Consider the following 12,218-nt stretch of genomic DNA (forward strand, 5'->3'; position numbering starts at 1 on the left):
GCACCTTTAAGACTAACAGAAGTATTGGAGCATAAGCTTTCGTGGGTGAATGCCCACTTCATCAGATGCAAGACATTCACATGAAAAAAAATTCATTCTTGCTCAAATTCAAGCTTAAATAACTAGTTTAGCAACGATTCTAGAAAACGAAACTGAAAAGTGATCAATAAGAATAAAAACTTTGTGAAGGAATAAACGTTTGTTTTAAAAGAGATGAAAAATATTTTCAATTAGAAATAATCCATGTCATATATAAGTATTTTATAATTGAAAAAGTGTTTAGAAGACATAATTAAATATAGTACTACTTTAACAAACAAACAAACAAAAAGAGCCATTTTTAGTCTCCTCCTCTTGTAACAGAATTGTAGGCCAACACCCCAAGCAGGTAACCTTGTTGCTTATTGTGTTGTTTGGCTCATTTGCATACAATCACTTGTTTTTCCTCCAGTTTCTCTTACAGCACAACCACTTTCTGGCATTATACAGTGAGTTATTTTACTCTCAATTCAGTATTGCTGCATTGATAGAGACTTAAAATTTGGCACACAGGCCAAAGGAATGTCACTATTCGATTAATAGAATCCCTGACTGTTATGAGCACAGATAGCTCCACAGACAAAACTAATTTATTTTAAAATGACCGAGGTAGAAAAGAATTGATGAAGCACATATGCTTTTAGCAGAGTCAACTTTGGGGGGGAAAAAAAAAACAACAACAACCTATGAATAATCAATTACATAAGCATCCTTTTTCTGTACTTGTGACAGTCTATGGCTTGGGTTAGTGTAGGGATGCATGTACAGCTGATATTTAGCATATAAATTTGAGTAACAGGTATAGACCAAAACCAAATCCAATAAAGCTTCTGCATTTGTTCATTTCAGAGTCTAACAGTCAAGTTAGCATATGATTAAAAACAATATCTTCCTTACTGTGCTTGATTCAGGCTGAAAAACAGCCAATGTAAAGTCAAGATTGAAAAACTGAAGAAATTCTGCAACAAGACCAGCAACCAAGCGACCTAAAAAGAAAAAGGAAAAAAAAATTTGGTACATCAAACAGAATTAAATGCTCTTATATTAAGGACCTGATTTTTAAGAGATCCTCAATCTGGTCTCCTCTGTCCCACCCATAATTCTGCAGGTCTGGTTTAGGTATTTAACTACCTAATTCTCAGTCCAAATAAGGAAGACATTTAAATTAAACCAAAACTGCTGGAGCAAAACTCAAAGCTCCTTCTAAAATTCATGCCCCATTTAATCTTTTAAAAAAATAAAATAAAAAAAAATAAAATAAAAATCTAGCTCAAAGACATCTTAATCTTGGTGTCTGTCCCACACACACTTTTAATGCTGTAGCTCTACAATCTATTTTCGTATTACAGCTTCAGGTTGCTGTTTCTGCTGTGCTAAAAAGGCTCGATTGAATTATTGTAAATCAACAAATGACAAAACAATGGGAAAAAATTTCCTCGACAATTAATTCAAATACCTACAGAAATCAGTCCTCTCAACTGAGACTATGGCAATAACAGAATACACTTCTACCTCGATAGAACGCTGTCCTCGGGAGCCAAAAAATCTTACCGCGTTATAGGTGAAACCGCATTATATTGAACTTGCTTTGATCCACCGGAGTGCGCAGCCCCGCCCCCCCGAAGCACTGCTTTACCGCGTTATATCCAAATTCGTGTTATATCGGGTGGCGTTATATCGAGGTAGGGGTGTATTAGTTTTAAAAACTCTGGACTCAATCTTGACTTCAGCATGTGCAATGGTAGTTTTGATATTTATCTAATAGGAGCAGGACTGGCTTCTATCTTTACTGCAAATCCGTTTATGACTAACATCAGGATCATATTGCAAAAACAAGAGCAAATGGATTTACCTTCATTTTCTTCAAAATATTTGTCAATATCTGAGGAGTGTATAAGTTAATGAACAGGGAAGCTTACCATCTTTTGTACTTAGAAACTTTTTCAAGCTTTCATTTACCAGGGGTGTTTTGTTCTGTTGAAAGATGAAAAATCAAGGACAATTAATAAGGATTTCCCTGTACTGCAAAGAAATTTAACACCTCATCAAGAGTTTTGGGCATACAGGCCTCACTAGTATAATAAACAGCTTAAATAATCTATTTTACCAAATAAAATGTACTTTTAGACTAAGTGTACTAGTAGTAATTAGTAAAGCAGCACATTTAGATGGCCATAATTAAGGCTGTCTTGATATTTCTGTTATAATCCCCCAGAGGATTATAGTTTGGCTACAGAAACATTATTATAGGTAGGAATAGTCTCAGCAGGTTACAGATTGTTATGTTTTTCCATACAGTTAAATAAATTACAAGTTTAGCAGTTTGAGCAAAACAAGTACTGAAAAATAGAAGTTTGCCAATTTTATTTTGTAGGGCTGTCGCTTAATCGCAGTTAACTGACCCCATTAACTCAAAAAAAAGTTAATCGTGATTAATCAGTTTTAATCGCACTGTTAAACAATAGAATACCAATTGAAATTTATTAAATATTTTTGAATTTTTTCCTACATTTTCAAATATATTGATTTCAATTACAACACAGAATACAAAGTGTACACTGATCACTTTATATTATTTTTATTACAAATATTTGCACTGTAAAAGTGACAAAAGAAACAGTATTTTTCAATTCACCTCATACAAGTACTGTAGTGCAATCTCTATCATGAAAGTTGAACTTACAAATGTAGAATTATGTACAAAAAATAAAACAATGTAAAACTTTAGAGCCTACAAGTGCACTCAGCCCAATTTCTTATTCAGCCAGTCACTAAGACAAACAAGTTTGTTTACATTTACAGGAGAGAATGCTGCCCTCTTCCTATTTACAATGTCAACAGAAAGTGAGACCAGGCATTCGCATGGGACTTTTGTAACCAGCATTGCAAGGTATCGCCGTGCCAGATATCATGAAGGGGCATACGAACGTCTATTGTTGTTTAACAGTATGATTAATCACACGATTAGTTTTTTAAATTGCTTGACAGCCCAACTATTTTGCACTCGCTCTGTTTTTTAAAATAGAATTTGCAGATTCTTCCGGCAAAATATGGACTAAACTATTAGTTAACATGGGATTACTAAACAATAATTTTATTTTCTATTTTTTGCAATACCTTCCTGCAAGGGTCTAAGTGCTAATTTCCCCTACTAGATCTGTTCTATTTAACTTACATTTTAAAATCAAGAAGAAATTGACATGCAGTTTTTGGTTTGAAAAATCACTATACAATTTAGATAATGACAAATTCTAAACCAAGATCACCAGCATACCAAAATATCACTGTTCATGAATCAGTCTAATAATGATGTCTGTACATCTCCAGGGACAGCCTTTGTCTGTGTTAACTATTGCTGCAGAGTCACCAGAAGCACAAAAAGCACAGAAATTTGCAAATGAGAAATACGTTTTCTTAAAACTTTATATTTAGAATTCAGAGGCTCTAATTTTAAATGTAAGCTTATACATGAGTAAACTGATAAAGTTCCTTCAGAATGTTTTTTAAAAAATGCAGAAGTACTCTTGGCAACTGCATGCATTAATTAATTTTTGATAATGTGCTTTTTGAAAGTATTTCCATCTTTTACATTTCAGAAGTCTATTATGATCAGATATGATATTGATTGGGTAAATAAGAAGCATTTTAAAAGAATTTATGAACACACTTGATGGACTGGAGTATCTTTTTTAGATGTTTGTAGTGTTGTTGCAGCCGTGTTGGTCCCAGGATGACACAGAGATAAGGTGGGTGAGCTAATATCTTTTATTGAACTAACTTCCGCTGGTGGAAGAGACAAGAGCTCTTCTTCAGGGACCTGTGAAGCTCAAAAGCTTGTCTCTTCCAGCAACAAAATCTGGTCCAATAAAACATATTACCTCATTCACCTTGTCTCTTTCCTATCCTCTTTAGAGTCATTCTGGACAACTGGATAACATGCTATTTGAAAACTAGCCAAGATCAATATTTACCCAAGAGAGCTAACCAATTGTAAATGAGATGTTATGAATCTAACCAGATCTTATAAAAAGTAAAAAATAGAAAAGAGACAGTTTATATTTTTCTGTGAATGGAGTTTTTAAGAAAAACTCCAAACACTTTGTGTCACTGTTGTGACCCAAACATCTAAAAAACTAGAAAATTTTGAGTAAAATCTTGGTATTTCTGTTGTCATATTTAAAGCCTGATCCTGTTACCACTGAAATCAGTAAGAATTTAAGATTATCAACATACTTTTGGCAACGTGACAAAAAACGAACTTTTTATTTGTATTTTTGTACTTTTTATTGCATTAAGCATTTACTGAAAGCTGAAGTAGAAATTACATTATTTTATCTCCTTACCTCTACTTTTTCTTGCTCTTCAAGTGCCAAAAATACAGCTGCTCGTAGTTCTGCCTATCAAATTAAAAAAGAAACCATATTTTTGCAGTCACTATTTTCTCCCCACAATTTGAATATAATATTCAATGATACTGTGCTCTGATTGGAAAATGAGAGTATGACAGCATGTGAAGTGTATGCCATAATTAATACTCTGAGAATTAAACTTCAGCAATGGAAAAATTACAAATTCTTTGGCTCCAAAGTTGAAAATGCATTAACTGAGATGCTGCCTGTCACTGCTACATGTCTCCAGAAAGACTTCATGAAATTTTACGATGTGTCGATCCTATATTTGGAGAAATGGTTTGATTTTTCAACAACTGGCTACTTGTTCAATACCCAGTGTTTGAACATCAAAGTTAATAGGATATTCGAATACAAGGATCTGTCTGCGGCCGTGACAGCTGTAAACCTTCAGAAAACAGTGGATCTTGATCAGCTCTATGATGAATACTGTATCATCAAAGACATCAACTCCAAGTTGGAACCTGGAAACTATTCAGTTGGGGAACTCTGGTCTCAAGTGCTGAGAAACAAGGACAGTAACACTGAATTCCTGAACATGGCAAAGCTGGTGTCGTACGTGCTCAGTATACCCGTAAGCAACGCATACTCAGAGTGTGTATTTTCAATCATGAAAGGTGCATGGACTGATGTCCAGAATCGAAGCAGCATAGATTTGGTGCGAGTGAAACCCTTGTCAAAATGAATTTCCGGATGAGTTGCAAGTACTTCTACAGCTTTGTGATTGCCCAGAAGCAAGTCATGACTATGGGCAAAGTCATCCAAGAAGTACTAGACTTCTGGCATATCTGAGAGGTATGCAAATTGGGAAGTTGATTTATTGACTGAATAAAAAACCTGGCCCTTTACCCCTGTGGTTTGTTTAGTGTACAAATAAATCTGTATGTTTAAATATGTATTACGACTAAGTCTATAATTTAGACTCACTGATTCCAGACCTCTGTGACGTAGTTTGCTTCACCTGTCAGTGGCTGAAGGCAGGACTGGAGGCCTCACCTCTGTGACTGCGGCTAGAGCCAGAGCTAGAACTGGGACCCTTCGCTTCCCTGCCCTGCAACTGGATCTGACTTTGCAACTAGGATCCTGTGCCCCGGTCCTGCAGCTTCAGCCGGGGGCTGGAGCCGGAGCCCTGTGCCCCTGGCCCCGTGGTTTCTACTGGGGGCTGGAGCTGGGTGTCCTGCCCTGTGGCTTGTGGTGCAGGCTGCAGCAGGTGCCGTACAACTCCTCTTGCAGCTTCCTAGGACTGTGTGCCCCCCTCTCATGGCTCTGGTTGGGGCTGTGCACCTGTGTCTACCGTCGTCTCCCCCACCCCGCTTGCCCAATGTGTCCTGATATTTCACTCTTGCGATCTGGTCACCCTAGCCTCTGGTGACATCTCCTCCTGAGCCACATACGAAGTGATCCCCCAGTCCTATTAGAAATCTACATTACATCAATGCAAATAAGTATCCCTGCTAAGATCCTATCATAGTGATTTAGTTCATGTGCCACAAGCAGATCTGGCTCTCATGTCATTAACAAAGTAGGGGATCCCTTCTTTTTATTTGTAGAGTGGGTAACACTTGAAATCAGCTCAAGCACAAGTTTTAAATTTAAAATATGAACAATTATTTCTTAAAAATACTCATTTACTTCGAAGAAGCTAAAAAATGCTAAAAGTATAGTTAACATTATTTATAATGGTACCTATACAGTCATTCCAGTTTAATGAATAAGCTGTCCTCCTGAAGTGAAGTGCTTCTGTAACAATACGTGTAAGAGGGATGGGAAGACTGGAGATTACACCCTGTGAGACCAAATAGTACAAAATGTGCTGAGTATGACAGGCAATTAGTAATTAATAGACATTTTAAAATGTGCTTTATAATAAATGGATGGTATGACAGATATGATCTTTTCTGCAATATCCTTGGGAGACCTTATTAAGTTTAAGTATATTTGGAGTCCACGGTTTTAAATGGTCTGGGCCAGGACTGTACATAACCACTCTCCTAGAGGGGAGACAGGATGTGAACCTTGTGAAGGGTTATGAACTTCAAAGGGTTATGAACTACATTGAACAATGTGCCAGACAAGAATGGACTTCTGGGACAAACGTTGTCAAGTGGTTTGCCTGGTGAAATCTCCAGGGGGAAGTGAATGCAAATTCCCCACCTCCAGTTATGCAAAAACTCAGCCTTCTGAAACTACTCCATGAGGAGACAACCACTGTCTGCTGATTATCTGTTCCTGGAGTCTCAAGATCAAAAGTTCAAGCTGTATAAAGAAAAGACCAACTTATTCATGGGTGTGCTAGCTTAAGCTATTACTAAACTGTAACCACAGAAAAACCCCTTGGTTGAGTTTGAAGGACTGACTCCTACCAGAGTCCTTTTTGTGTTTGGTGGGGAGTGATCTTTGATAAGCTTGGTTGCATGGGTGTAGATTCTTTTATTGTTTTTAATATATTTTCTCTGTAATGCTTCTGCCTTAAGAATAAGTGTGCTTCTTAGAAAGAGCTGTGTGGTAACTTGTGACTACTGGCAATCACAGCTATTTATAGCCTTCAAAGAGAAATACAGGCGCAGATGCTGGCCTGTTTGGGCAGTCTGGCTTGCTAGTGATACCACAGGAAACTATGGCAGGAAACCATGCAGCCCTGGAAAAACCCTGGTCAAGAGGGAGAGACGCACAGGTCTCTACCCAAGAGAGGTCATGACTGATTAGCCTGGGTCCTCGAGTGGGTGCTCTTCATGGACCATGGAGGGGAATATAGGTGCAGTTGCCCTGAACCGTGACAGGAGAAGCTGTGGAAACTAATAAGTTCTTTAAAATAAAGAATCAACTTCATACCATCTTAACAATTAATATCATTTTATTCTTTTTTTAACCCTTTGTTGTGGCAATCCTGATAACTGCCCAACAGAAATAGTTTTTAGGCTGAACTAATAAAACTGACTTATCAAGGCTGCTGTTAGCTTTATGCTGTCAAAAGAGTCTTGCTCTTCTATTGCTATGACCAAGAGGTGTTGCGAGTGCTGCAAACCCCATGTCACTAGTGACATTTCACCCAACTAAAGGAGCATAAAATGATTTTGAACAAGTCACATCCAGTCAGAAAATAGTGGTTGTAAAGCAGGATATGGGGGTGGGGGAAGGGAAAGAGTAGAGGCCTTCCTTTTTCATATGAAGACTATCTCCCTGAAAGAAGAAAAGAAACGAAAAGAAAAAGCACAAGCTCTTCGGAACAGGGCCCAAGTCTTCTTTTGTGTTTGTACAGCACACACCACATAGTCCGTTTTAGTGCAAACAAGTAATAAGAGTACGAATGTGAAGAACAGGCTTTTGTAGAAACATGTCACAAGAATACATGAAGTAACAGGAAGAAAAACACACCTGGGTAGTTTTTGAATATTAACTAATTTCATGCTCATGGATTATGAACACTAATATTATATATTTCAATTTCAGAAGTGTGTATCAGCAAAATGTGTATCAGCAAAAGAAGAAATGTGTATCAATTGCAAGTGGCCAATATATCAATTATTCATGTTGAAGTATCGGCCAGTGTACAAATTAAGGTTTTACTCATTCTCTTGTGCTCAAAGACTAGTAAATAAAATATAACACTTCTAAAATAACTGCCCAGCATTACTCTAAACTGTTTTAAAAGGTAACAGACATTTTGCATTGTCAAGTTAAATAACTTACACAAATGCCAATGTGCACAAGATATTAATATAAAGAAAAGCCAAAACCGAGCAAACTACATTTATTATTATTACAACCGCATACAAACTACTGCAGGACAAGTTCCTTCACAAATCTCTGTAGAAAGCCTAAAACTAACCAAATAGGTCTTGTATATTTTCCCCAGTTTTATCGTTGGTCACCTTTACAATACGTCTTCTATTGAATATATTCTATTTTAACTAGAGTCCTTCCACATTTGTCTCTTATGACAAGTTCACATTCTCTCTACTTCATCTGCATCAGACTCACATACATACCCTTCTTATAGTTTGCTCTCATGTAGGTCTTACTGATCTCCACATGATATTGAACACATCCTTCTATGCCTTACTTTCTAGCTTTTACCCTCACCCATCCTTGGAAAGTAGACTGTTTAATTTTGAGGTATAAATATGAAATATCAGAGCATAGCTTGTTTTCCAAAAAAAAAATAAAAAAAAAAAAAAAAAAAAAAAAAAGTACTAACAGGTACACAATACTCAAGCAAGCAATATGTTGAGCATCATTACATTTAATGTGCTGTAAGAAAAATTCCTTATGCATGATATAAACCAACTTGAAGTGGAAATGCCTATCAAAATCGGTCAATAGAAGTAGCCTAACTCCCATAAATTACCACAACTACCTATCAAAAGTCTGTGCTTACCCCCATCCAGATGGCTGCTACTACATGGCCATTTAGAATACTGTGTTTAAGATATGAAAACTGCCAATTTCAGGGAAGGGCTTTGGAGCAGAGCAGCAGGTTTTTGCCTGGAGCTGGAGCAGAGCCGGAGCACAGCTCCAAAGCCCTGGCTGAAGCATGGCATCAGGGGGAGCCACTGGCAAAAAAAAGCTATCAGCAGAAGCTACAGGAACCATTGACATTTGGCACAGGGGCCATGTGAGGAGTAGGATGTAATGTAACTTCTAAGAGTCTCTCGCTACTTTTATCTTAACCAAGGCCAGCTTCATTTAACCTTATCAGTTACTGTGAGTTTCTGTATTATAAATAGACTTGGCAGAGTCCAATTTTTTCAAATGCTTTTGAACCATAAATCCAACGTGTATTTTTAAACTTTATTTTTCAGTGTTTTTATCTATTTAATTTTCACAGTTGCAGGAAGTTATGGGTGATTAGAGAACGACAGTAAACATCAAGATATAAAAAAGATTACCATTAAAACACAAATTGTCAACGTCACGTGTCAAAACATATAAAGTAAACATCCTAAAATTAAACTCTAAGAAGTTCTCAAGCAGCATTTTTCTTACTTTGCCTAATTGTTAATTTCAAATATTGATAAAATATTTCTTTGTTTGTTTATGTTGGCGAAATCAATGTTTACCAACATTTATTGATAAAAATCAAAACTTTCCAAGCCTAATTACAATTTGCAGGACATTAGAACGGAAGGATTTATGCAAGGATACACACACACACACGGAGAGAGAGAGAGAAAGGAAGGTTTTACATAAGAAATTAAATTGAACTAGCAACTACTAGTAGTAACTATACTATAATCAACTATATTTACATATGATCTTATAGATGAAAAGTGCTCACTATATATGAATGAAATTTAAGAAAGGAAGCAAAAAATAGCATAATTATTTCAAACTACATGGGACAGTAATGTTTCAATTGCAGTTTTGCTTGAAGTGTGACACACACCTCACCAAACCAAGTTGATCTTTAAAGTTAGTGACTTCCCTCTGCCATTATATACTTTTCAACTTCAGGTTTTTCTAATCCCCTTACATTTGCCCAAATAAATTCCTTGGTGCTAATTTTACACTCCAACTGGGAGAGTGACTGGATGATCCAATAGGTTTACTATGCTGGTCCCAATTGAGGTGTATTGGTCTAAGCTTCTTGTCTGGACAGGAATCCCTAGAACCACAGCTTCGTATCCTGGCGAACACAGACCCAGTCTATGAGCCATTCAAAGGGCTCAGTTACAACGAGGCCAATCCCAAACCCAGTTACACATGGCTCTCCCTTGTAGCATGCACAAGCCTTAACCATATTTGAGTCAGGCCCAAACAGTGAGGCTGTCCTCAGGATTTGCAAGACTCCAGCTCAATTCAGACACACAGGTGCAGCCAAGAATAAAAGATACCCAGAAACAAACAAGGAATTCATCCTTTTGGCATTCTGTGAAGCCTCACAGGTCTATTTTGAATGGGAATGTCAATTTGCAACCTGGGGATGTCAAAAGAATTAAAAGAAATTATGTGACCCAAGAAGAAACCAACAAGGTGGTTAACCTCATATAAAGGAAATCCAAGGGTTAGCAACCAAAGAAAGGCTCACAGTTTATAACATGCAGTCACTAACCCTTATGCATATGAATGAGCCTTAGTGGGTGCAAGCATGACTCCGAATAAGAGGGGTTGGCCGGCCTGTGTGCGGAAGGAAGAAATGCATGGGAAGACACCAGGATGACAACCATGGGTGATGATAAGGATGAGGCAAATAATGACTGACACGCCAGGGACTCCCACTGGGAGATGTGAGAGATGCTGGTCACACAGCTGAACCCTTTGCACTATCTTTTTATCTGCTACTGTATTTTAGTATTTGTGGGATTGTTTATCTGTTTAGTGTTTCTTGCGTGCACCTAGCTCTCTTAATACTAAGGCTAGGTCTACACTACGGGGGGAGAGGGGTCGACCTAAGATATGCAACTTCAGTTACGTGAATAGTGTAGCTGAAGTGGTGTATTTTAGGTCGACTTACCTGGCTGTGAGGACGGCAGCGAGTCGACCGCTGCCGCGCCGCCGTCGACTCCGCTTCCGCCCCTTGCCGTGGTGGATTTCCGGAGTCGACGGAAGAGCCATCGGGGATCAATTTTATCGCGTCTTCACTAGACGCGATAAGTCGATCCCCAATAGATCGATTGCTACCCGCCGATTCGGCGGGTAGTGAAGACGTGCCCTAATACTATTCCTGCAGCTGTAACCCTCAGGAGATCGATTCTTTTTTAACCAATACAATCGAAAAGATCAATCGGTAATCAATACACGCATCCATCAATAAGGCAACACGGGTCAGGCCCACGGACATTTAGAAGGGGCCCTATTTGAAGCGGGACGTTGGACGGCCTCTGCTTGCAGCATCGAAGGGCTCGGAGCGGGCAGACCCGCTCCAGCTGCTGCTTGGCTTGGGCTTTGCCAGGCGCGCCCTGGGCCCGGAGCTGCCACGCGAGCGTGGGGAGCAAACTCGCCCCCAACGCAGCGAGCGCAGCGCCGGGTCAGCGCGATCCCGGACCGGCCGATCCCCCGCGCCCCCAGGAACGTTTGTTTCACGAGCCCTTCGCTCCGGGTGGGTCAGGGGCGAGGCCTGCGGCGCTGCCCGGGCGCGCAAGATCCCCTAGCGCCATCCCGCAGGGCAGAGGCTCGCCACGGCTCCTGCCTAACCCACGGGCCCCGTAGGCCAGGCAGGTGCGGCGATCGCGTCCCGGACTCCCGGGGGCGGCGTTGGGCCTAGCAGCTCCCAGCTGGGGTAGGGGCGGCGCAGGAGGAAGCGAACCGAGTCCCCGGCCCCGCCTCCCCCTCATGGCGCGGGGCGGGCGGAGTGGCGGTTAGTACCGTTAGTGCAATTGGCTCCGCCCGCTCCCCCCCTCCCCCAACACACGCATGTGTCTCGCGCCCCAGGGGACAAACCCCTCCCCCGCCAATACCTTGATTTTATTGAGTACCCCGCTGCTCTCCAGCGTCTGCACCAGCAGGTCCCGCAGCTCCGTGTCCTCCTCCGCCGCCGCCATCTTGTTTCTCCCTGACAACCGCCCAAACTATGTTAGCGGCGGGACGGGTCGCGCAGATTCGCCGCGGGGAAGAGAAGCGGCGCTAACGTCAGGGCAGGCGGGAGGGGAGTGGGCAAGCGGCCGTGCCGACTTACTGGCCACCCAAGAGGCGACGGGCTGGGACTGGAGCTGCTCAGTGCCTGTCTCGGGCCCGGCGCGTGGAATGTGCGGGTGCTAACAGGCAGCGCCGCGATTGGCTGGCGGGCGCGGGAGGTTTAAAGGGAAGGGCGGGGCCAGGCCGCGGCCTGAC

General features: G+C 40.4%; 1 protein-coding gene across 1 annotated transcript in view; it reads right to left on the bottom strand.

Annotated features, from left to right (window-relative positions):
- The window catches only part of FGFR1OP (FGFR1 oncogene partner), a 46,276-nt gene extending 34,166 nt beyond the window's left edge, over positions 1-12,110 (bottom strand). Inside the window, 4 exon segments of the mRNA XM_024205942.1 lie at positions 937-1,025; positions 1,959-2,013; positions 4,383-4,436; positions 11,846-12,110. Coding sequence (XP_024061710.1) covers positions 937-1,025; positions 1,959-2,013; positions 4,383-4,436; positions 11,846-11,929 — 282 coding nt within the window. The 5' untranslated portion in view covers positions 11,930-12,110.
- Between the last annotated feature and the right edge of the window lie 108 nt (positions 12,111-12,218).

Source organism: Terrapene carolina, unplaced genomic scaffold (genome assembly GCF_002925995.2).
Source record: "Terrapene carolina triunguis isolate 2854851 unplaced genomic scaffold, T_m_triunguis-2.0 Scaffold85, whole genome shotgun sequence".
In the NCBI taxonomy this organism is placed as follows: Eukaryota; Metazoa; Chordata; order Testudines; family Emydidae; genus Terrapene; species Terrapene triunguis.